Below are 26968 nucleotides of genomic sequence, written 5' to 3'. Positions count from 1 at the left end.
CTGTTTAACAAACTCAGCAGACCACCATTATGAGTTGACACGAGAATCTCAATTTGGTAAATCTTGGCTTCCTAACGACTACCTCTCTACAAGCTTGGAGTCTAGCATGTTAAGAAAATCTACCAGAGCGCTCACATGCAATATTTTTATCTTGAACTAGAAATACACAAGAAACTGGCATGGTATATGCAGACTTTAAACAACATTAAAGGTCAATACAGTTTTACAACATTTGCTTAGGTTCCATAGATCTGGATACTGTATGATGAAAAGATATACTTCCAAAACCTCTATGTTTTAGCCTCTAGAAAACTATACCTCCTTGTCTGAATTGTAAGAACCCATAATTCTCTAGTCGTTTTGCTGTATCTTCAGAGAAAGCCTTCACCCAGAATGATAAAGTCTCTCTTGCCAGCTGCAAAAAGCATAGATTGTAAGTATACCGCCATGTCATCTGAGCCAACATTTTGCAGAACTTCAGAGATCAAGGTAAACTTTTAACCAAATGTTTATTTCAATTTGTTATCAATTATGCAAAGAAGCGAAACAATCATCATGTTAATTCTAACGCTAGCTATTTCTGCCTAACTAATTCAAAGGTTTTTCCAGCAGTCTGATTGGACCACTGCAGAAACCAACCAACTATTTCGCATATCAATATTTAAAGCTGAAGCTTACAAAACAGATATCCCACTGAAATTGGAGCTAAAAAGTTACACACTTTCAATATACTTCCAAATTCCAATACTTTCTATATCTTTATTCTCTTGAAGAAGCTAGATTTCCCAAAATGAATGTGATCAACATCTTATGCTATAAGAAAGCAATTAAAGCAGCGAACAAATATTTATAGGTAAGATACAACCAAAATCATTTCAAGGCCAAATATAGTATGTATAGTACATTCCATATGACTCCATTAGCACTGTAATAAGATCAGTTGATCAGCTTGCTCAGTGGAACATATCACTTTGAAATCGAGGAAACTCACCATTAATGTAACAGTTTACTCATAGTGAATTCCAATCATTAAAATGAGACCCTTAAAGAAGAATTCACGTGCAATACATAGACCTATGTTGCTCAGACTCTTCATAATGCTGTCACAACCGTGTCAGATCCTTACAAATATACTACTTTCAAGAAGACTCAAAAATTTTGAACAGTCCGAACAACAAAGATAAAGTACGTGGATGAAAAGCTCCACACTTCAGAGTGAAGAGTTATAAATGCAGAACTTCTTTTATTAGTCTTAGTACACAGACCTCATATGTTCAAGAAGCAGTGCAATCAATGTGGTTTCCTTGCTACTATTGAGCTTGATGGTTCCTACAATAGAATGTGAGGGGTGCTATGCTTGGCAACTGGATAAAGGAAGGGAAAGTACCGAGGGTGAAAAGGAACGAAAGCAAGAGGGAAATAAGTGGGTCCCAGAAGAAAAAAACTTCATTTTTCCCTTCACTTACCCTATTTCTTGTCATACCAAGCAAGCGAAAAGAAAAAAAATTCCCACACTCTGCTTTCTTCCCTTTATCTAATTGCCAACATAGTTTAAGACTTTCAACACTATTTACCAAAATTGATACATGATTGGCCATTCACAGATCAGATGCTTCATCTCTTAATACCTCATCAAGGGTTAATCCACCAATGCTCGATTTACTGCCACAGAATGCAATATCCATAACCTCCTTCCCCAATCCATAGATTTCAAATATCTGTGCACCACAATAACTGAACCAAATAGTTTTTGGTGAGAAAAGCAGATGAGGAAACGTAGAAGAGTAAACTGACATAAAGAAGACAGAAAAAAACAAGAAAAGAAAGAATGGCTACAATAGGAAAATTGCTGGCTCAAACTATATTGGCAGATACCTGGAGAGCAAGGAGATCCCCATTTTTGAAAGAATTTTGAGAAGGCCAGATTTAATTGCCTGCAATTGAGGGGAAAAAGATCAAGTCAGCATTGTCTTTTTTGAACTGCAAGCATCTGTCAGTTGTGTCTTCAAAAGTTATGTAGATAAAAGCAAAATGCACGTCTGAACCCTAAAATTCCATTAGCAAAACATATCTCCAACATGCTCTTTATTAAAAATGCCAACCAGGAAACAGAATTTTAGTAAACATACAATCACAAGAAAAGGAATACCTTGCAAAAGTTCTTTTGAGCTTGTTCAATGGTAACACTAGGCATTTTCCCATTTCGCATCAAGTTCACAGTTTTAGTGCTCAAGCGCCATTGTCGACATGTCTCAAATGCCAAGTATGGACATACAGCACTGAATGAAAAAGAAAATATAAGTAAGTCGTTGCCTGAATACAACAGCAGAACTGACCCCAGATGATTTACGTTAAGGGGTAAAGATTAATTTACCACAGTGGTAAAATAAATTGAACTAATCTAATATGTTCTGTGACAGATCACAGATAAAGAGGGTGGCATGTCGTACAGACTGAACGATACATTGTTCCATCTTTTGGATTAAGTTAACTGCAGTATCTGTTCTGGTTAGTATGTTGTACAGACTGACAAAAGAGTACAGATTGATGCACTTCAAATCACCTAGACATCTTGTAATGAGGAGGGGAAATAAAACCAGAAAGGAGTTTTATATCCTGAAAATAACCTTGCACCAAATCCGATCAAGCAAGCAAATTGATGAGTACTGAAGCATTGGGCAGTATCAGCAACAATTGAAGCAGACATTCTAAGGCCATTTTGAATCAGATGCTGGTGAACGGCACCTACAGCAAGAAGTATTGGAATCGCAGGGCGAGTAGCTTCCTGGAGACAGCAAGGAATTAAGTTTAATTGCAGTTGTTAACTACAACAAGAGCACTAAAGTTCTTATCAGGGAAGAATTAAGAGGGAAAATGGATTAACAGATCCAAAAGACAGACTGCTATAGTAGAAATTTGAACTTTCGAAAGAACAACATCAGAGAGGAAATTCAGAAAGAACCAGTCCTCAAAGATAACAAGAAACAGAAAAGAAAAAAAAAAAAGATGATGAACTCAACAGTTCAAAAATTTGTTGAAATAAATATTGTTACTCAAGGGGTAAACTAAACAGCAACAACAACATTCCCTGTGTAATCCCATAAGGGGTTAACTAAAAATAGCTCAAAATCGAAAAACTGAGACTTGCATATAGTTGAAGAAGCCAGCACCTGAACAAAATGTCAATTAACTATGCACACAATGCCACCACTAAAGAAACTAAAAGACAGATTAGTAGCACGAAAATTGCCAAAAGAGAACTTACCAATTCATCAGACCTATCAGAGAGAACAAGCAATTGAGAACCATTTCTGACAGCCTCGTCAGCTGCTTCGCATAGTTTATCCAGAGACCTTTTCAAGGACCCATCAACTCCTTTCCCAACATCAAAAAATGTCGGCAAAACATGAGGTTTTAAGTGTGAATCTTTCAAAAGAGATTCAAGCTCTCCTTCATTAAGTACAGGACTAGGTAAAATAACCTGACCAAAAACAAAATTATAAACAATAGAAAACCGCAAATGATACTGTGAGAAATATAGGAAAAGAATATTATTGAATTGTTGTTATGTCTACATTATTACATTGAGACCCTATTTATAGAGCCTAGAATACAATCCTTTACCAAGTAGGATACTATTTAGTATTTCTATTTCTATTTCTATTCCTATTCCTATTCTAATAGGATTGTATAAACCTATTCCTATTCTTATAGGATTGTATAAACTTATTCTTATTCTAATAGAATAAACCTATTCATATTCTAACACTCCCCCTCAAGCTAGTGCATACAATTCATGTACCTAGCTTGTTACAAATGTAATTAACACGCGGACCGATGAGGGGCTTGGTGAGATGCAAGTTGATCACTCGACTTCACAAAATTGACAATCAATCTCAATGTGCTTGGTCTTCTCATGAAATACTGAATTTGATGCATAATGCCGATAAAATACAGAGTGATAAAATTACAGTGTTGGAACTTCCCAAACCAAGCTTGCAAAGACTGTTTCAGAGCATAGAGTGACTTACGTAATCAACATACAAGTCTACTAAACTCCCCCTGAGCAACAACTTTAGGTGGTTGCTCCATATAGATTTCTTCACAATGCAGCGAACATTGTAAGTGCTCAAAATCTAGTATAAAGTACATGGTTCATGTTGGAATCAATAGACAGTCGATATTAAACAAGTCACCGAAAAAACTGGCCAGAACATGCTCATATGCCGGACTATTAGATTTGATGGCTAAAAGTGGTCACAATCTAAGAAATAAAATTATATGGGTAGGGTCGGAATGATGTCACAACCCAACTAGAAAATAGAAATAATATAGGATAGTTCGAATTGATGGAACGACCCTATTGAAAAAGAGAAATAATATGGGTAGGGTTGGAATGATGGCACAACCCTACGCAAATCAGATTTGAGGAGTCACCGGAAAGACGAATGGAACTATGCAAATCAAATCTGAGAAGTCACTGAAAGATGCTATGCAACTCAGATATGACAAAATAGTTCGGAAAAATCCACGGTACTACACAAATTAAATATGAAAAGTAGTCCGGAGAGATGCACGGTGCTACGCAAATCAGATATGCAAAAAAAAAGGTAGTCACCGGAAGGATGTCACGGTGCTACACAAATTATATATGAAAAAGTAGTCACTGGAATGATGGCACAGTGCTACACAAAAAAGTAGACACCAGAATGATAGCACGGTGCTACAAAAATTAAATATGAAAAAGTAGTCACCGAAATGATGGCACGGTGCTACACAAATTAGATATAAGAAAGTAGTCACCGGAATGATGGCACGGTGCTACACAAATTAGATGTGAGAAAATAGTCACCAGATAGATACACGGTGACCCAACTTTTGCTAACATAATCATTGGCCAGACGGGCAGCATATATGGGTGCCACCCGCCGGCAGCGGAAGCTCTTTAATTCTCTACCAAGTTCGTAGAGGCTTTGATACCATGTGAGAAATATAGGAAAAGAATATTATTGAATTGTTGTTATGTCTACATTATTACATTGAGACCCTATTTATAGAGCCTAGAATACAATCCTTTACCAAGTAGGATACTATTTAGTATTTCTATTTCTATTTCTATTCCTATTCCTATTCTAATAGGATTGTATAAACCTATTCCTATTCTTATAGGATTGTATAAACCTATTCCTATTCTAATAGAATAAACCTATTCATATTCTAACAGATACATAATACATCTATAAAATATAAGATCAGAAATATTTAAAACTACAGAATACAGATTATCAAAAGTTGAAAGGAAGTACACGAGTTGACCAACCTGAGAAGCATTTTCAGGTCCAGCCTCTAGTATATTTCTACGCTTGCCAAGATTGACTTCAAGCGACATGACTAATCCTTCTCGGAGAGGATCAATAGCTGGATTTGTAACCTGACATAGATGCACATAAACCATATTAGACCAGTGACTCTATACCATTCAGCCAAATATCAAGTAATCAAAAACATCTTTCAGCTAATTTCCTTATCACAAGACTCATTCAAAAAGACAAGCATACATAAATCAAAAAGACTCATTCAGAAAGAGAAAGACACAAGTTGGACATCCTACGAAGCTATACTATAAATGCCTGAAGCAAAACTGACATATCTAAAGACATTGATGACACTTCATGGAAACATCCAGGACTGCAGAAGTTAACATTGCCCACCTGAGCAAACCGTTGCTTGAAATAATCATATAGCATATGCGGCTTTTGAGATAATACAGCCAAGGGAATATCGTCTCCCATGCAAAATGTAGGCTCCTTCCCTTGTGCAGCCATACTTTCAATAACCATTTGAACATCCTCACTAGAATAGCCATATGCCCTGTTTTATGGAAATGAAATGATAACATAAAATTAATATTGATAAGATATAAATAATTTGTCAGGAGAACTTGCACAACAGATTCTACCCGCAACAAGTTATTTACTTCACCAAACGCATCAACAAATTAAGCAGACAAATTCAGGTGCAACTAGCAATGAAAATTGTCTTCTTGCTTCATTAACTTACAGATGAAATTCGTAGTAACCTTAATTTGTGTTGGACCAAATCTTCATGTGCAATGAGAAGTTATTATTCTCATCAAATAACTCTAACCAAAAAAATGGGAAGTGATGAGCAAAAGAAATAATAGGGAAGTACTCCTTCCTTTGTCTCTCATCTCCGAATGACAACACAAACTTTGAGGATTCTCAAAGGAAGCAGTTGATTTGTACCATCTGATATCTCGGCGTTCAGATTTTAGAGATTAGATTTAGATTAGATTATCACTTAATTCTAGACTAGCTAGAATGAACGGGATGGTTTGTTTACTTCTATAAATTGTACACTTTGAATGAATACAACATACTATTTCAATACCAAAACTACTATGGTATGAAAAAGCATTAGCCTATTTTCATATGATCATGGCTAAATCAGCCTTTACTAGGCAAAGAACCCCAGCGGCAACATAGAAGCTAATAGTTTTGTAGTGCAATCCCAAACAAGAATACCATGAATCAAATCATTAATTCATCTCATTTACCCTTTCAACTAACATCACATAGGTTGAATGGGAAGAATTAACTCGAGTGAATTGAAAACAACATAGCGTTCCTGATAGAAAATAACAACTACTTCAGCTTATTAAAGAAGAGTGAGTTGAGTATTATGTAACAGATTTTCAATCAGTACTACTTGGGAGAACATGGAAATATGACCATGCAACTAGACATGATGGGAGAATCAATCGGTACTCAGTCATGAAAACCGGTCATCGGCACATACTTCAACCAATGACACCTATGCAAGTTGGTGAGGCATCCATTAAATGAAAGAGCTTACGAAGAAGGGCACCAGTGAGGTGAAGGAAGTGTTGAGGAAACCGCTGAAGAGGACAGTGAGAAAAGGAAGGAGCCTAAGAGGAAGAATAAGGTGGTTGGGGGGGGGGGGGGGGGTTACTAATCACAATGAACTCTAATCCTAGTAATGGCGATCTTTGAGAGAATTTCGGGAAGAAGAAAAAGGTCAAGAATGGTGAAGAATAATCTGAGAGAGAGAGAGAGAATACCTCAAATCATAACTACCTTAGCTCTGTCGAATTAGTTAGTTAAGTACGGGGCTGGGTTTGGGTACACTTCCGTAGGGAAAGGTTTCCAGACAAGAGGAAGACCATATTAATGTCGAGGGGAGAGGGTCCGTTCCAAGTGCTTGAAGGACTCAATGATAATGCCTATAAAAATGACCTTCCTTCGAAATATAACGTTCGCAAGAACTTCAATCTTTGTGATCTCTCTCTATGATGCACTGGATTATGACCCATTGAACTTGAGGTCAAAAATTTTTCAACAAAGGGAGAACGATGCATCCTAAGTTGCATCAAGACCATTTACAAGAAACCAAGTTCGGGATCTCCAAGTTCTTCAAAGCTTATCCATGAAGATGGATGTGCTTGAACACACTTTGATGCCATCCAAGGATTCCGTGTAATGGTAATTGTTATGGGAAATCATCAAGTGGAAGGGGAGGAGATTAATTCACGGCCAGAAGGGAGCCAATCCCAGATCGTGAAGGTCACATGAGATCATGACCAAGAACCGTACATGGAAACCTAGAGAAGCTACGCACTGCTAAGTCAGGACTCGCATCACAGTGCCACCATAGCCGGATCCAAACTCACCTCCACAAAACCGCACACAGTCTGAACATCAGGTATGGCTAGTGTGTTTGCTCATTTTGTATTACTAGTTCCCGTACACATGCGTTGCACGTGTATTCCATGCTAAGCAATATAAATACTTACAAATTTCAAGAATTTGAACTAAATATTTTAGCCCAAATAAAAATACAAATTTTGTAAAAATAAATAAATTAAAGAAGTCTAATAGAGAGAAAACACACACAAAAAAAGACAGAAGAAAAAATACAACATACACATTCTTCTTAAGACTTGATTCATAACAGCCTATACTGTAGATGGGAAAAGAAATATGGAATCGTGACATCTTGTGACATGAAGCTATAATGTGACAACAAAGCTCATAAGTATCGCTCACAATCTAGTTCATGATAGAACAATATTGAGGTGGATAGACATTTCATCAAGGAGAAGCTTGAAGAAGGAAGTGTGTGCTTGCCATTTTTGTCAACTAAGCAGCAAATATCATATATTATAACTAAGGAATAGTTTAAACCAAGATTTGAATGTCTGCAAGCAAATTAGGCATGTTAGATATCAACATGCAAACTTGAAGGGGAGTGTTGATTTGTATTATCTGATTTGGATCACAAGGGACCAAGTCAGATCAGAAAAGGAAAGTTTCAGATTTTTAGAGACCGGATTCAGATTAGAATTATCCATTTAATTCTGGACTGTGTAGAATCAAGGGAAAAAGGATTTGTTTTGTCCTGTAAATTATGTAGTATTTAAATAAATAGAACATACTATTCCGGTGCCAAAACTTTCAGAAGCTATACATGCAACTGATCGTCACCCAAACTCTCTACTTTTTCCTTGACTAAGTGACTCTCCCTTATCTTGTTTCCTTGACCTTCTCTATTATCTCTTCTCTTGTTTTCTTAACAAAATTAAGACTTGTCCTCGCTGCATTTGCAAGGTCCAACGGATCCTTCACTTTGCCCCTTTCTTTTCTGAACTTACAGTATCTAGAAAAGCTTTTTCCTGCTACACACAATTGCCACTTTGTGGGATTACAGTTGGTATGTTGTTGTTGTTACACAATTGCCGTTGGTAAGCTTTCTTCTGTTCCTCAAAGAATAGATTAGAGATCCAATATTTGATCTTTTTACACTGTTCATCCACATTCTATATTGCCAACTTCTGTAAACAGAGTCTTGCATGCAAATTTAATATTTTCATCCTACGGCAATACTATCTATGAAGATGGAACCTGTCACCAACAAATCCAGGTACAAGTTTCCTCCTGGTATACTTCTTGCTTTCATTCTTCATTTCACGTCCAAGAGAAAATGTAAGTGTCACCAACAAATCTAGGTACAAGTCTCCTCTTGGTATCATCCTTGCTTTCATTCTTCATTTCACGTCCAAGAGAGAAAGTAAGAACTTGCAAAGAGTGTTTTTGTCATTAACCTAATCTATAACCAAAGGATGCATAGGTTTATACATCAAGACATGCAAAATAAGGAAAAACTTCAAAAGAGGGCAAACTATTATCTACTTAATCCTATCTCAAAACTTCAATTGATGCATATTATGCAGAAATATGACTTTATCTTTTAAACATTGACATACAGCATCAATATTTGATGATATTGCTCACGAAGAAAGTTTTGCATTAATAAGACCATAATCTTCACCGTGCCAAAAGTACCAAGTTCAAGCTGTATCATTGCCCATCTTTTCAAACAACAAAATCACTGCTTAATTGAACTGCATGTGATGTAGTCCAAACCTCCTTAGAAGCATATGTCAATGCTCAGAGCATTGGCATTGCAGTTGTCCGTTTCACACTACTGAATGTTAAATGAAGAAAAATCTAAAAGAGATCATACTAATTAAAGAAAGTGTAATTATAAATGAGCAGATAAAAACTCCAGGAGACACGCAATAGAACAAATAAATTATCCATGATAAATATAATCACCAATATCATTCTAGGTCCTGACTAATAGGCAGGACAAATGCAATTATAGCAGTAGGGACAAAGGACACAATCATAAATCAAATATCATCTGTGCTGCAGAGAATAGGATTCCATCTAAAGCACCTGAACTAAAAAAGTAAAAAAACCTTATATACAAAGTGAAGTTCGAAAGTCTTACTGCTGGCGTCTTAGAATTGTTTCACCATCCATTACTGTTGTTGAAAAGAAGTTCACAGGCTTCAAAGATCGCAAATTTTCTTTAATCCACTCCCCATATGGATTGGACAATGCAACTCGCCTTTTGACCTCTGTATTCTCGAATACCTATGTTAATCAACAAACAAATTATGGACATAAAGAGCTTTTGGGTGTGGAATGGAATGATAGGCTGATGAAGGATATGAACAAACATTATCATTATCACTATCATTATCATTATTATTATTATTATTATTAATAACAACAACAACAACAACAACAACAACAACAACAATAATAATAATAATTAAAAAATAATAAAAATTATTATAATAAGAACTAATTGAAGAACATTAAAATGCCATGCAATTAAAATATTAAATCTCTAACAAACCTGACCACTTGAAAGATCAACGCTTATCATCATACCAGGACCTAAACGCCCTTTCATTGTTACCTTTGATTCATCCATGGGTATCACACCAACCTAACCAAAAGAAAGAACCCCTCCAGTCACTGTAATTAATATCCAGTGGTAAAGACAACAGAATCATCAAAGCAGTGCCCTTAATAATAAATTATATACATTTGAAGAACATGGATTGGAAAAAAGTGGAATTATTCAGCTTGATTTATCTTAGGAAGGGTTAGGAGAAAAATGACTCGGAGACGAGACACAGTCTATAGCTTCTGCAACATTTGAAATCAGAATTAGGCTTCTGAAAAATAAACAAACTTACACACCTCAGATGCAACATAGACAACATTGTCTTTGGTCCGCCAATATCTAGCAGGACGAAGTCCATTACGATCAAGACAAGCACCAACTATTTTCCCATCACTGTGAAAATGGAAGGAACGAGACCAAAAATAAGTAAGACACTAGAGTAAATAATTGAGACAAAAGATTGAAAATATAACATTTTCTTAGATGTATTATACACCAAGCAGTCTTAGCTTCTTCGTTCCACAAGCAGATCCAACAACTACATATCAATGTTACTTAATACAACAAAACTTACTATGCTTCAATCACAATTATCTTACATACATTTCTCATTTTTAGGGGATAAAAGTCAGTTTCTTACATCTAATTGAAAATGTTTTCAAGGATATCAATACATCACTAAACAGAGCATTTGCTTTCTAGAATCTATACGGACAGAGTTAAATCAAAATTAAGTAGAAAATGTTGAAGAGCAAATCACTAACAGGAATAAGAAGGCCTAATATATTGAATCAAACCATGGTGACATCACTAAGCATTTCATATCTAATGAATGGGATTCACATGGGTAGCGACAGGAACTTCAGATTTCACATCAGTAAAGAATGACGATTTCTCATATCTATTCAGAGCAAGTAGATCTCAACAACATAGAAGTATTTGACACAAAAGATCAAGAAGAGGTAGAAAAAGAAAGAAATCTGATCTGATTGAAAGACCATGCCATGCTTGACTTCACAATATTAGGATATGAACTCCTTTCTTTGAGAAAGGGAGACTTACAGAAAATAGCTGTTAGATAGACTCCGTAGTTATAGCAAAGTGTAAATGGTTGTGCCACATTGAGAAATGTAATCGTAAATATTGATAATTATAAAAAAGGAACCAGGTTTAAGACGTTAGTCTTCACACAAACTCTCATTCTCTCTGATTTTTCTTATTTCTTAAGAGACCATTATATTCCTCAAACCATCACCTTTCACTTTCATGTGACCGAAACTCTCAAATCCAAATGACATTTTAATTGGAATAAATGAAAGCACTAAGAAATATCGGACAATGAAATAAAGAACCAGGTGGAAATGTCTTTTACGTACTATTTTTTTTTCTCAATCCTGTTTATCTAAGGAGACCATCTTATTCTAAAATCAAGAGGTCTCACTTTCTTTTGACAAAAATTGTCAAATCCAAATTACATTTGGATTGGAATGAAGGAAGTTAAAAAAAAAATATTCATCAATAAAAGAAAGATCCACATAAAAATGTATTTTCTATACTGTTTCTTTTTCCCCGATCACTTCTGACTGTCACATTGGCTGATAGATTAAACCATGGCAACTAGAGAAGGTAAGGCTAGCCCACTATCCTCTTTGACTTTAGATTATAGTTCCTTACATTGCTTGTTGTTTTGTCAGTCTTACATATTAGTACCTCAATCGATTAACTGTTTTTTTTACAAAGGTAATGTTCTCGATCAATTAATTGTTAAGTAAATTTCTTCAATAACTTTGTTGTTATGAAGGACCTCAATACGGAATGAAGAATTGGTAATAGGCATGACTAACATGGATACTAAATCATCCAAGCCATCCAAATTATCTTGTTTTAAACTCGTGAAGTTACTGCATGGACTGTCGGGGCATTCCAATCTATCAAAATTGTTAGAATAGGAATAGGAACATGAATAGTAGATATAATCCTACTTGGAAAAGGATTGCATTATAGTCTCTATAAATAAGGTCTCAGTGTAATTATGTAGACACACAAGAGAATGTGACTTTTAGTTGATGGGAGTATATCGGGTTGTTTGAAACTTTTTCCTTGTGGAGGATATTATGAGATTCGAAACAAAGGCAATTTTAAGACCTAGGAATGTTGAGAATTTGTAAGATAGAACAAAAGATTTGTGTTTCGTACTCTTGTTCATACAGTGTTTCATGTGTCTATGCTTTGGAAGTGTGCTCATGACCCATTCCACGTCATTCAAGCCAAGATTTCAATTGGATACCCTTTTCCTCTATTCTAGGTTGAAGTCAAGTTGAATTCACAAAATGGAATCAGTGTTAGAAGTATTCAAATCCATAATTTCACTACGAAACAAGGTCAAAACCAAGCCCTAAATTTGAGACCTAGGAAAACTACATCCAGATAAGAACTTGTCTTATAAAAAAGTTCGGGTACATAATGTGGACTCACAAATTCTAGAGATAAGGTCGAAATGGATCTGTTTGATCGAAGTGTAGTTGGCAGAGCCATCCGACCAAACGGGTTACTTGGAAGTTCGAGGGAAACTGTGTACCAGTTAACAACAGTTGTTTGAGGTTTGGGGTAAGATTAAACTCATTCAATGATGAACGTCTGTTTAAATGTGAAAGACTGTAGAAACCAGACCCCTCATTTTGAGTTTTTGCATTTGAATTTATATCTTGAACATGCTAATAAGTTGTTCCCACTGCTTGACTTGTAGGGATGACTTGGGTTGAAACGAGACTCCCGAGGGGTTCGAACAAGTTTTAGATCAGTTCCATGTTTAAAAAATGAGTTAAGGTAATTGATTTAAATTAGTTTTGGGTTGACTACATAGTTTCGTTGAGATTTATATAATATAATCCAAAACAAAATATTAAAGTGGCAAATCATAAACTTGAACCCCAAACCCCAAATTAAAAAAAAAAAAAAAAGATATGAAGGACTAATTGAACTCTGAATAAAAAGACTAATTATAAGATTCAAACTCCTTATCGTACGGGTACCAAAATCTAGAAATTGTTGTGGGCTTGACCCCACTAACCGAAATTTGACTTTGCCAATTCAACTTTGACCGAAGTCTAACTTTAAGAAATGGGTCTAATGAGTAATTAACCCTGAGGATTATTTTTTACGAAAGATTAGAGAAGTTTGAGCGAGACTGAACATGGTAAAGTAGTTTTAGAGCACAAAGCAGTTTGGACTTGACGTATGTTGAGACATGACCTCAAGAAGTGTTTTCCTGAAAGATCAGTATGCTAGCTAGTTAAAGAATATATGTGATATTGGGGATGACTATGTATACAAGGAGAAGAGAATATACACATGTACCAAGTTACTATTTGGGTTTATGGTTATAGCCAGAATCATGTACTTTGTACGTATTCAGGTAGAATTTGATAATGAAGAAAAGGCTTCTTTGGATTTCAGTATGTCTTTACATCCCAATGGTAAAGGATATTTATATAAGTTAATCCTAACAAAATAAGGAAAGAAAATCAATTACAATAAAAAATATTATATTCCTATAATTATGCTAGGAAAAGGATAAATAAAGTTTCTTAAAATCATGCTAATTGCACATACCTCATCTAACCTACTGTTCAACTGTTGGAGGTTGCAAGAGAATAGACAGTCAAGAAAATGCATAGTTGATAAACACAGAAACTTCTCATATCTTTGGCCTTTGCATGATCAACAGTAAACACTAAATGAATAAGTGAGTTCACATTAGTTTTTTCCTTTTACCGGTTCTGTCTGGACGAACTTGCACATTACCTAATCTACAGTATAGACATTTCCTAGCCGACAAGCACAGATTGTAAAGATAATCCTGTCCACCGAGGTCAAAGGAGATAGGCTGACACCTGTAATGACCCTCCAGGTCATTTCTGTGTTTATGCCTTCTTTTTGTCATTTAGAGCATTCCTATATCGACCCCAAGTCAGTTATGACTTGATGGGACTGATAGTTCAGGTGATCGTTCGTTTGGTTTTTATGCAAATTTATGTCTTTTGGAGCTTTTGAACCTTGAACGGTCATTTTTTATCAGAAGTTCAGGAAGATGACCTCAACATCAATTTTGACGATTCCATCAACTTTGAAAGGTGTCATTTTAGACTAGTACCATAGTCAGCACAACTACTAAGGCTTTCCGTGCGAGTTTGTGCGATTAGGCGTTTTAACTTTCAAGTTAAGGCTTAAGTTTGATTTTAGTCAACATTCTGGTTAAACAAGCTTGGATGAGAATTTTTATTTTTTTTTTGAAACGGGTAACTTGTATTCCTCAGCATTAAGGGCTATGTTGGCCACCTCCAAAAAGTATTAATAGAGAAGAGAGAAAAAAAGAAGAAAAAAGAAACTGAAATACTTACAAAGAACCTACAAAATCAACTAATTGGATTTCCTCTTCTATATTTTGTTCTTTACACCAAAAACCTAAGGAAGTAATTACTTTCCATTTAATCTTCTGTATTGAGCATTTTTTTCCTTCAAAAATCATTTGATTCCTTTCCTTCCAAATATTCAACCAGATACAAGCAGATATTGTCCTCCGCCGCTTATTTTAACTCTTGTTGCCCCCTTTCTAACCCAACAACTCAACAAATCAACACGGTTAGCTCTAAAATGTCGAGTTTAGTGTAGAATGACCCTTCATGCGGATTCCGAGGCTTCCGGGCTGATTCAAAGCCCCTGTTGGATTTTGACTTACGATGGAATTGGGTGTAGGACCCACTTTTGTCGAGATGACCTCGTATGAAAGTTTTGACTATTCCGTTGAGTCTCGAATGTCGAATTGATTGGGTTGCATGTCTCGTTTGTGTGCACATGGTTCTGAACTAATGGTGGAGCCTGAGGGACTTTACTGAAATTTTCTAGTGCCTGAGTGTCGGTTCAACTTCTTTAGCGCCCCTAGGTTTGCTTAAGCGAACGTCGCTTTTGCGACTAGGCCTTTGCTTTAGGAAGGCCAGCCCAATTAGGCGATAGCCGCTTAAGCACCCCTAGCGTCGATTAAGCGAGCGAGCCTTATTTTTGTGGCCAGGGTTCGCTTTGGCGAGCTCCGCTTTTGTGGCCAAGGGCTCGCAAAAGTGAGGCCCATCTCTTTGAGGCTTGTCGCTTAAGTGATGTAAGTGGCCGCTTAAGCGAAGGTCGGGCAGTCTTTTATTAAAGACTCAGGCGCAATTTTCAGCATTTGTGGTAAATTGATTTGGAGATTGCTCCATCGTTTGAGCTCTGATTTCAATAATTCGAAGTCTTGGGTGATCGTGGAGATTGTGGCTACACTATGGAATAATCGAAGTTAGGTGAATTTCCATTTTAGTAGGCTGCCTTAGCCTATTTTCTTGCTCTTAATTGTGAATTGTTGCATGCTGCTTGCTTTCATTTCTAAGTCCTGATTGTGTTCCATTTAGGAACACAAGTTTTTTTTTTTGAAATTATCCATTTAGGAACACAAGTTCGGGGAACTTTTTGGGACATTTTGACGGAGTCGGTTTCAAAAATTTTGATGCAGGTCCCACAATTCCCGTTTGACTCCGAAATTGATTTGTTTCTGTTTTTGGTGTCTAAACGGCCGTATTGACATTGTGATCCTATATTTGGTAGTGTGGCAACATTCAGAGGCCATTCGAAAAAGAAAAACTCAAACCTTGTGATTCGGGAGCACGCGTCAACACCTACAAGTAGGCTACGACTTCCTTTTTATTAGATTGAGATTGAATGCGTGAATGCATGTTGATTAGAGTGAATTGGGGATGGGTACCTAGTTGTTCTTATATTCCTCTCTTAGATACCATGCTTAGGCTTGACTGGAGGTATTTTTGGGTGTAGTATCATGCTAGTTGGGGATTGTATGTTGTTGTGACTTGAATGTTGTCGTTTTATTGGTTTTTCTGCATGTTCGGTCTTAGTCTAGGATTAGACTAGTGTTGCCTTAGACTTGCGATCCTTGTGGCATGTTAGCCTTGTTTCTTCTCTGATGTCGGTTTCAATGGACTAGATTCCTATAGACTAGATTAGTAGACTTGAATCTAATAGTATGAGCCTTAGTTTAGGTGTTTCCACAGCCTTATTGATCTTCTATTTTCTCTCCCTATTTATGCGACTCTGATGCATTACTGGAGGTTTTATGCTTTCGTGGTGACTTGGGATTGGAGTGTCTTAGGCTTGGAGCGTTCTTGTGTTTCCTTGTGAGTGGACGTTGTTCAACGGTGGCTTGGTATTGATTGTTGAGATCCTCTTCAAAGTCGACATGCCCCCGGGTCATGTTGCCTTCTTGTGATTCCTTGTGAGTGGACGTTGTTCAACGGTGGGTTGGTATTGATTGTTGAGATCCTCTTCGAAGTCGACATGCCCCTGGGTCACTCTTACTAGGTAGGCGGCTTATGCCTCGGGAACGGACTAGCTGGCTGGGCGGCCTTCATATATTGAGATCCTCTTCGGAGTTGACAGGCCCCCGAGTCACTCTTGCTAGTTGGGCTGGGAGTTGACTGAATTATTGGGTATTTGTGATTTACTTGGGCTGGGAGCCCGATTTTCGCTTCTTGAGTTCAAATCTGTGGTACTCTTCTCCCAGTAAACTTAGTTATTTTGTGTACATGTTGGGATTATGAAATTAAACTTGCGCACGAGTGTACCTTCTAGGCTTATGAGGTCAAGTTAGGTTTAGTTTAGTTGTACTTAGATTTACTTCGGTATGCTAGTGTGCTCTCTTTCTTATCCGCGTTGACCTATATTTGTGTCTAGATTCTATGTTTTCATATTGTCTTTACCTTTCTTGCTCAGACGACCTATGATGCCTAGTGAGTACCTTTGTTTTGGTACTCATGTTGCACTCTGCATCTGTTTCATGATGCAGGTCCTAGTACCAGCTACCACCAGTGATTGTTCGTGCCATCAACCACTTTTTGGGATTGGAGACGAGGATGAGCACTTGGCGTCTTGGATCAACCTGTCTCCTTCTGTACTTATTTAGCTAGTTTTTTGCTTTTTTGAGACAAGCTTTGCTTTGGTCCACTTTTAGGACTTGTACTCTTATTTTTAGACAGCTCTATACTTGTGATTTCTAGGTTTTGGGAGGGATCTTTTGTATATAGTTTTGGTTTGCTTCCGCTCCTGTTTTGTTATGTGGTTTAGTTTGATTCCTGTTTAGTTCTACCCTTATACTCATTACTTGTTATTCTGGGTTACGGGTTTCTTACCTACTGGCGGGTTATAGTAGGTGCTATCGTGACTCGAGAAATCGGGTCGTGGCAACACCAAACATTGTGGCAAGAATTTGGAAGTAGTCATGTTGTTACTGCCATGCCTCAACCACTAGGCCAACCCCTTGAGACTCAATTTTGTTTTTAATTAAGATTTAATAAAATACATTTCACTAGTTGAGTACATAATCTTATGAGATAATATTACAACTGCATCCAGAAAATAAAAGAAGTTGAAATAGAACTGGCATTCAGAAGATCACCTGAATAAGAGTAAGGCTGGCCCATCCCAAGCTTCCATCTGACCTTTGTAGTAGTTATAAAAATCAAGAACCTACAATGATCAAATATTCAGTCATGAAAAAGTGATTTTAAGGGTAACATACTATTAATCACTTCATGCATTATATTAGTTATATTCTTATAATTCAGAAGGTAAAAAACATGGTAAAGGAAACATCAACAAAAGTAACATTTTGACAAAGCAACACAGAAATTATCTCAGTACAAATTTCAAAAATGTCTTAGCATAGAAAACAAGATATTGACCACCACAAGAGCCGGTCTAATATTTGGAAACTACAGAACTTGACAAGAATACATGCCAACATGGAATACCTCCGGATATTTAATAGACAATGTTGGATGATTTTGATATGCTTCTGGGACGAGAATCATCAGTGCTTCCTCGGGAGCCCGGCCACTTCTTATGAGTAACTGATCCCAAAAAAGAGCTAGATGGTGAAAAAATCCATTTATATATCTACGGAAGAGAGAAAACAAAGCAGCAAACTAACAACAAACAGTTCATGTCTAAAAGTCTACATGAAACAAGTTATAACATCTGTGACGAAAAAGTGATAAGTAGCATAAGATGTTGGAAGAGATGTTATCGTAAAACTCATCTAGAAGCAATTTAAAGTCAACATAAGTACCAGCAACCGAAATACAGTAAGATTTTTCCTTGCTAAGGAAACCATCTCAATGAACATCTAAGGTCAAACAGTTCCTAGTGGTGAGAAAAAAAATTAGTACTATGCCTTCAATAATAACTAAGTCTATTTGGCCAAGCTTATATTTTCCTCAAAAGTGCTTATTTTTAAAAGTGATATGTTTGGCCAAACTTTTGATAGAAAAACAATTGCTTCTAGAGAGTAGCAAAAGTTGTTTTTCATAAGCTAAAAATAAGTAACTTTTCCCTAAAAGCACTTTTGAGAAAAATACACTTAGAAACACTTTTAAAAAGCTTGGCAAAACACTAATTGTTATACAAAAGTGCTTTTTAAATTTATTGGCCAAACACAAACTGATTCTCACCAAAAGTACTCTTTTGAATAGCACTTTCAGAAAAAACGCTTCCCAAAATAAGCTGATTTTAGTAACTTGGTCAAACAAGCTATAAGACTAGATAACTAAAGATGCAGTAATCCAAAGAATTAAAAACAGTGATCCATACTTCAGCTGTACTATCTAAATTTGCAGAATCAGATGCCTTTGGGTTGCCAAAAGGACGGATTTCATCCTCACGGTCACGCCAAACAGCTGACTTCAATGAGGCCTCTCTGGATTGCATCCAATTCAAGTTTCCCTGCATGTGTTTGTGGATGTGAAATTAACAGATCAATACAAGTAGCCAGCAACTCATAGAAAATGTTACTGAAACCTATATTTTACCTGTATAGTGTTAATCTCGCCATTATGACCCAGAAACCTCATTGGTTGAGCAAGAGGCCACCTGGGACTGGTGTTTGTACTGAATCTACGATGATAAATAGCAAGAGGAGATGTATAGAGCTCACTTTGTAAGTCATAATAGAACCTCCCAAGGACTTCAGAACGAAGCATTCCCTTGTAAACTATTGTTTGATTGGACAATGAACAGAAATAAAGTTCATTTCCCCAAATCTCCGAGTTCACAGCCCTCTCAATGAGTTTTCTACAGATATAAAGTTCTCTTTCAATGTCATCAACATTTTCCTCTTTAACAACTCGAACAAAAACCTGTTGTATGTTGGGCATTGTAACTTTTGCATAATATCCAACTACAGAAGAATCTACTGGAACCGACCTCCATCCAAGCACCTCAAGACCCTCGTTGTTAAAGATATTGGAAATAACTACAGATATATCAAAACAAATTAGAAAAAATACAACAACCATATTCCTTCAAGAGAGGATCTCATAAGAAACAAGCTTATAGGAAACTACCAGAAAAATATACAATTTAGAGAGCTACAAAAATGTACAATTTTGAGAGCCACAAAAATATCAATAACTTGGGGAATCTCGAAATACCTCATGCAGAAATAAGGATGTTGAAATGGATGTGTGGATATACTAAGAGAGATAAGATTCTAAATAAGGACATCCAGGCCAAGGTAGGAGTGGATTTGGTGGAAGACAAGATGCATGAAGTGAGACTGAGATGGTTCAGGCATGTGAAGAAAAGATGTATGAATGGCCCAGTGTGAAGGTGTGAGACGTTGGGTATGGATAGTTTCAAGAAAGGTACACATAGATTGAAGAAATATTGGGTAAGGGTGATTAGACAGGACATGGTGCAGTTTCAGCTTATCGAAGACATGACCTTAGAAAGGATCATGTGGAGGACACGGATTAGGGTAGAGGACTAGTAGGTAGCAGTGTGTTGTCTTGTTATCTGTCCATACTAGTAGTTGTAGTATTGCTCCTGTAGTATCTGGTCCTTAAATTTATGTTATTATCGATTGTCTTGGCCTTTTGACTCTCATATTTTGTTGTAGTTATTGTCTTGTTACTATCTGCTATTTCTTGTACTTCTGTTACTTCATTTTCTGAACTGTTTTGGACTTCTTCACTTGAGCTGAGGGTCTATCAAAAAACAGTCTCTTTACCTGAGGTAGAGTTGAAGCCTGCGTACACTCCACCCTCCCTAGACCCCCATTTTGTGGGATTATATTGGGTATGTCGTCATTGTTGTTGATATTTTTGGAGGGAAAAACAAAGACCTACTTAATTATCTAAATTGAAGAAGTACTGTGTGTGGTTCTAAAGTCATGTATAGAGCTTTCAATCTTTTCCACACTACAAGGAGGCAAAGACATAAACTGAGAAATTGAATCATGGATAAAAAGAGACACAGAGGTTCTATATATCTATTGCAAGAATCCTCAATAATCAAGTAATGAGTATAGGTTACTATGTTGTAATAGGAAGTATGTAGCAGATCCTCTTGAGTTATAATTATAAGACTGACCTTTCTTGGCTTCATTCATCTGGTTAGAATCCTTGGGAAGAAAAATCATTCCAACACCAGTATGAAGCTTGTCAAAGACGGGAATTCCTTCTTTCTCAGCCCAATCATTGAAAAGATCCCAAGGAATCGAAGTCATCAGTCCAGAACCATCACCAGAATCGTTGTCAGCTCCACAACCTCCACGATGTTCCATGCAGCCAAGAGCTACAAGAGCATCCTTGACGATCCCATGTGATGCTTTATTGTCCAAATTTGCGATAAAACCAACCCCACATGCGCCTCTTTCAGATAATATGTCATCCAAGTCAGCAACCTGAAAAGGTTTCCACAAAAGATGAAATAATCATGTGGAGTAATTTAACATGGTTATGTAAAAATATTAATAGATTATTTTTGCTGAAGTAAATAGTTTCATCAATGACATCAAGAAGATGCATGAATTACAAAGGATGAGGACTACAAAAGGGGATCAGCTCCGATACATATGCCTAGACTTCTAGGAAGCTGATGAAGTCCAGAAAGTTAATATTTCATCAAAGCACCTGAGATTCCCTTCACTCCAAACAATCCAGAAAAGACAAGCTTAAATCATGCTCCAGATTACACCCAAACAACACAGGAAAAAGTAACAAGATTCCACCCAAAAAGAACAATACTCCAAGAATCTACCATCCCCAAGCTCAAGAACATTGAAAAGAGATGGCGTTTAATTTTACCAATGCATAACACTTTCTTTAAGTGAATAAACAAATGGATTTTTTCAAAAATATACAGCCCAACACAATATATTGCACCAACAAAGCCATATTTTCAGTTTACATCAGAGGCGGGCACTTTCGGTGCAACTGAAGAGGTGTTTCACTAGGCACTAGAAATGTCAAGGTCAATCTGCCTAATTGACTATTCTGCAGAAAGGGACTACTATCTTCCAGAATTAACCCGTCTTGCAAAAGTGTTTATACACCAGTATACAATATTACAATATTATACACTTAAGGTAAACAATGTATCAGAAATGTCAAGGTCAATCTGCCTAATAGACTATTCTGAAGAAAGGGACTACTATCTTCCAGAATTAACCCTTCTTGCAAAAGTGTTTATACACCAGTATACAATATTACAATATTATACACTTAAGGTAAACAATGTATCAACCTTGTATAGGAAGTGTTTATACACACATTTACACTGTTATATAAAATTATACAATACTATACAAAATTTGGGTTTCGTCTCCTTCAAACTCAACCCACAAAACTCCAGATGAAATGGTCAAAAACATCACCAAATCATCATCAGATAGCTTCAAATTTAACCAAATGACATTGCCAAGGAACTTCAATCATCAATTTGTCAAAAAATTCAATAAATCACAAAATCTATGTTTGAGTTATCAAGCGTATAGAAACCCCAATAAATGAAGTTTTTGAGTTTTCATTTTAGTTCACCCAATAATGTTTAAATATGTATAATAAACATGAATATCAACCTCAATCAGTTTCTAAGCATCAAAAAGTGGAAATCGTAATCACAAATTTAGGAATTACTGTGTTTTCCTAAATGTTTCAAATTATGAACAAAATGGGCTAAATAGGGAAAGATCTTGTAATATGGGCTCATTTTGGTTATAAGCTTGGGCCAAGCGGTCTAGGGTAAGGTCTCCTAAAGAAGAAGAATTACTGGAAATATCCTTTACATGTAAAAGAGAAAAGAGCTGTAATAGCTATGCAGTGGGTGAAGGCAGCAGTCCCAAAATCTGAAACATCCCGACACTTAGATATTTCAGCCCCAAAACCAAATATGGCATTTACAGAAGCTTTCATTAATTCCTGATGGACAACTAACTTTTGCATAATTGAGAATAAAAAAAAATCACAAATGTTGTAGGATAGTATCTTTTACATTGAAAAAAACATCAGATTTATCACTTCACAACAAAATTGTGCACACATATGAGCAGCTGCATCATAAGAAACCAGCAGTGTTATTAACTTCTAGCTTCTGTTGATTAACATCTTCCAGCAATATGTCTCATAGCAACATAAGTAAAAGCTTTGGAATTTTACAAAAGGTACAAACTCCAATAAGTATCTTGTATCACTAATTTCACTAGCAGTATTTCAAAGCAAACATACATAGTGGAAAAGATATTGCAAGACGATAGTAGTCTTATGATGAGTTCTCACAGTTAATTGGCTTGGATAAAGCATCTAAAAGAAGGTTTGCCTAGTAAAACATGGGGATCAGAGGAGAAGTAATCACAGTGCAATACATCTACTTGTGTTTTATTGACAGCAGAGAACAACACACAAAGAGAAAAAGATAGTAAAAGCCCCAGGAGAGCGGTATTCAAAAGACGTTATGGCAAAAGCTTGATCCACATATAACTAAATATACCACATAAAAGTGTTCGTCCACTTTGATTTATTCTCTGATTAGTTTTGAGGAATCAAACATGCCTGTGTTTAAGACTTTCTCCAACTCAACTTGAATGTCCAAATTTTGAAAACTTATAATAAAGAGAAAATTGAAATATAGCTGTTAGTGTTCAATAAGGAGAACATATGGACCACATGACCTATCAAACCACATCATATGGATCCACATGTCACTTTGTAAAAAAAATTAGAATGTGAAGGAAGAATTGTATTGACTAAATGCAGGTTCTTTGTAATTGTTGGTCGCTTGAAAGTTCATGAAAAAGTCAGTATTTCATCAGAAGTGGAACAACGATGTGGAAACTTCTACTCAATAACAGAAAATTTAGTGAAGTGGGAAGAAACTCAATTGAGCAAGAACCAGGGAGGACTAACCATCAGAAACCTAAAACTGCATAATCAGTGCTTTCTCATGAAGTGGTTATGGAGGTTTAGTGATGAAGAAACTTCACTCTGGAAACAGGTCATCTCTCACAAGTACAGTCAAGAAAGTCAATGGGTCACCAATGAGGTTAACAGTACTTATGGTGTAGGTGTGTGGAGAGCTGTCAGATCAACATGGACAAAAATGCAAGGAAATACCAGAATAAGAGTTGGAAATGGGCTCAAAACTCTCTTCTGGAAAGATCTCTGGATAGGCCAATCCACTCTCTAGGAATCCTTCCCTTATTTAATGCTATTAAGCTACAATCCAGAAGCTACAGCGGGGGAATGTTGGTCTCCCCAAGGTTGGAACTAACATTTAGAATACACCATAACGACTGGGAAGTGGAGAGGGTGGCAAACATGCTGAATGTACTAGGGGTCTTCACTGGCACAACTTCTGATCCAGATTCTTTAAGATGGAAATACACAGAAGATGGCATCCTCTTGGTGAACAGACTTTAAAAGAAGGAAAACAGCTGCTCAACATATGGGGAAGTCTCAAAGCTCTGGAAGTCCTTATGGAAGATTAAGGCCCCTACTAATGTCAAATGTTCACTTGGTTGGTGGTCAGAAGGGCTTGTCTCACTCAAGAAGTTCTCCAAAAGAAGGGAAGGATACCTGTAGCTAGATGTTTTTTGTGTAATGAAATTGGGGAAACAAAAAACCATTTGTTCCTGCATTGCAAATTTACTGCTCAACTATGGCATCTATTCTTTACTCTCACTAAAATAGAGTGGACAATGCCTGAGCACATAGCTGACCTGTTGAGCTGTTGAATCAGAAGAGATGGCAGCAAAAGCCAAAAGAAGTGGTGGAGGATGATACCTTCGTGCATTTGGTGGTCGGAGTGGGAAGAAAGAAATGGGAGATGCTTCGAAGACAAAGTTAAGTCCATTCATGATGTAAAATGGAGTAGTCTAGTCACATTATTTTTTTGGTAAAAGGAGAACTGTATAGAGGAAATGGATGAATTTGTCGATTTCTTAGGAGCTTTGTAAATCTAGACTCTATTTTCTCTTTTTGTAAAAAGTTTTTGAAGGTGACCAACATCCCTTAATGCTGAGGAATACGATAGTACTTTTTGTCAAAAAAAAAAAAAACTACAAGGAAACAGAAAACTATAATCTTAAGAAATTAAGCACATCATGATGAGAAAAGGCATATCAAAAGATTCACCTCAAAGGGTGACGAAAAGATAAATTGACTATATTCTGGAGTAAAAGCAAAGCTTTTAACATCAATAAACTATTATGATTTAGAATTCATAGCTTATAATAGATTCAACTTCAAACTTGAGCAGTAGATTCTACTCTTCTTCAAACATGATATACCATCTGAGAAATATATCGAGCAGCACCCAAACTCCTAGTCAAAAGAAAAGTTTTGCATGCATAGCTCAAGGTAAACCATACCCATCAGAATCCTATTTCTTTCAGGATTCTAAAAATTACAAATTAAATTTAGGAAAATAACCATTTCTTTGACATATTTAAGTATTTGAACTCTTTTTTGTTAATGTGGTTCAAAGTATTATAACTTTTTAACTTAACATGCAAAGTGAAGGCTTTTTAGCATGGGAAAGTCGAAAAGATCACAATTTTTCATTCATAGAGTACACAAGAGTATGCACCAAACCCACGTTCAAGAAACAATTCAACAATAAACGATTATCAACTGGGGAAACAAACCATGAAGGAAAATCCCAATGAAGCTGATCAAGACCAACAACCTCTCAGCCATTATCAAGACTTCAATAAACACCTCAGATATCACATGGAATATATCTATATATTCAATATTTACAAAGTCAAGAGCGGCAATGTACTTAAGGTAAGTAAAATAACAACCTCAAGGTGATAAGCAAGCAGATAATAACATATTCTGTCAATTGCACTTCACCTTTTAGCAAATAGAAAGTGCGCACACCACATATTCCAAGGACTCCAAGAAGTAATTTCCCAAAAAGATGTTCCATATATGAATTGTCTTCCAATCTCATATAAAAGGACTCTGTTCATATTCAATTTAATACATGGAGATTAACATTGGACCTACTCTATATTACTCAAAGTACACACAAAAAAAAAAAAAAAAAAAAAAAAAACAGGAGTCCCCCTTCAAACTGAAAAAAGGCCAAGGGTTTTTGTTAAGCAAAAATTTTCCAACCTATCACCATCTTCCTAAATTGAGCATAAATAAACTTTTACTCCAACTAATTTGCCAAACTTTCAACAGCTAAGTAATCAAACATCCCTATTTTGATATATAATGAACGATATATGCTTTTTCACATATAGCATAAATATGAAATCTATTGAAACCAGCTATTGGACCTAGTCCAATAAAAATTCAACATATTGTGTAAACAAACCTTAGGCACTATATCAGAGGACTGCTGAGATGCATTACTGGCACCACGTTGAAGGTCAAGAACAGCATTGCACTTTTTGTTAATCAAGCTTCTCCTATTAGTTGCCGCATAACCAATCCTTCTACGAATCCGCTTGCTGGATTTACAGTACAATCCAAGGAAATCAACAAACACACCGTCTCTACTACCAGTTAGAATCTTCGGTGACTGCCCGTAGAGTAACTGCGGAACGTTTGCCACGGAATTCACCGCCATAAACCTAATCAAAACCCTCCCCTACACACAGAATCGGAGAGTGAGTATGTGAAATTGTTGTAGGTAGAGAGAGAAAAAGTCAATGGCTTAGAGAGAGAGAGAGTGGAAATGGGAGAGAATGTGTGGAGAATGGGAAGGATTGGGAGATAAAAAGAAGGGAGTTTTGGAGCCACACTTCGAAGTTGATGTTGATGTTAAATGTTTAACGAGAGTGGCGAGTGGGAGTATTTTTTGTGTGAAAGGTGACTGTACGCTGAGATCAAAGGTCAGTTTTTCAGTGTATGTGATTATGGTGATTCCAAAATTGTTCTTTTCTTTGGGGTTTTTCAAAGATTGACAACAAATTTTGAACCACATAAAACCGACGAGACACAGTGAGCAACTGAATACGACCAACAATCAAACAACTTTTCTTTTTCTTCTTTTCCTACTACTTCTACAGTGTTTTCGTTTGGAGATAGACTTGCAAATAATTTCTTTTAGAAAAAAAATATATAGAATAGATAAGATTAGAATATTGCATTTTTGTGGTGTAAATACATTTAAAAAGGACACCTAGTATTACTACTCCCTCGATTCCTAAATAAATAAGAACAAATTAATCTTCTTTCAGATTATTTTTATATTGATATAGAAAATTTTACACAATTAAAGATTTATTTCTTTCTTCAAGCATTTAATTAGGGGTAAGTTCTTCTATTTTTAAGAAAAA

General features: G+C 36.3%; 1 protein-coding gene across 1 annotated transcript in view; it reads right to left on the bottom strand.

Annotated features, from left to right (window-relative positions):
• Nucleotides 1–26359, bottom strand: part of LOC125828370 (ferredoxin-dependent glutamate synthase, chloroplastic-like) — a 46620-nt gene extending 20261 nt beyond the window's left edge. Inside the window, exons 1-17 of the mRNA XM_049507683.1 lie at nt 26002–26359; nt 20767–21079; nt 19206–19648; nt 18988–19119; nt 18150–18248; nt 17795–17865; nt 10599–10695; nt 10249–10341; nt 9835–9980; nt 5712–5871; nt 5321–5431; nt 3266–3481; nt 2628–2785; nt 2150–2279; nt 1876–1934; nt 1629–1734; nt 319–415 (exon numbers count right to left, since the gene is read on the bottom strand). Of these exons, the coding sequence (XP_049363640.1) occupies nt 319–415; nt 1629–1734; nt 1876–1934; nt 2150–2279; nt 2628–2785; nt 3266–3481; nt 5321–5431; nt 5712–5871; nt 9835–9980; nt 10249–10341; nt 10599–10695; nt 17795–17865; nt 18150–18248; nt 18988–19119; nt 19206–19648; nt 20767–21079; nt 26002–26256 (2686 nt within the window). The 5' untranslated portion in view covers nt 26257–26359. The remainder of the gene's footprint in view (nt 1–318; nt 416–1628; nt 1735–1875; nt 1935–2149; nt 2280–2627; nt 2786–3265; nt 3482–5320; nt 5432–5711; nt 5872–9834; nt 9981–10248; nt 10342–10598; nt 10696–17794; nt 17866–18149; nt 18249–18987; nt 19120–19205; nt 19649–20766; nt 21080–26001) is intronic.
• Between the last annotated feature and the right edge of the window lie 609 nt (nt 26360–26968).

Source organism: Solanum verrucosum, unplaced genomic scaffold, assembly GCF_900185275.1.
Source record: "Solanum verrucosum unplaced genomic scaffold, falcon-dt-bn FXZP01000048.1, whole genome shotgun sequence".
Taxonomy (NCBI): Eukaryota; Viridiplantae; Streptophyta; class Magnoliopsida; order Solanales; family Solanaceae; genus Solanum; species Solanum verrucosum.
This window is presented reverse-complemented; position numbering and strand designations above follow the sequence as displayed.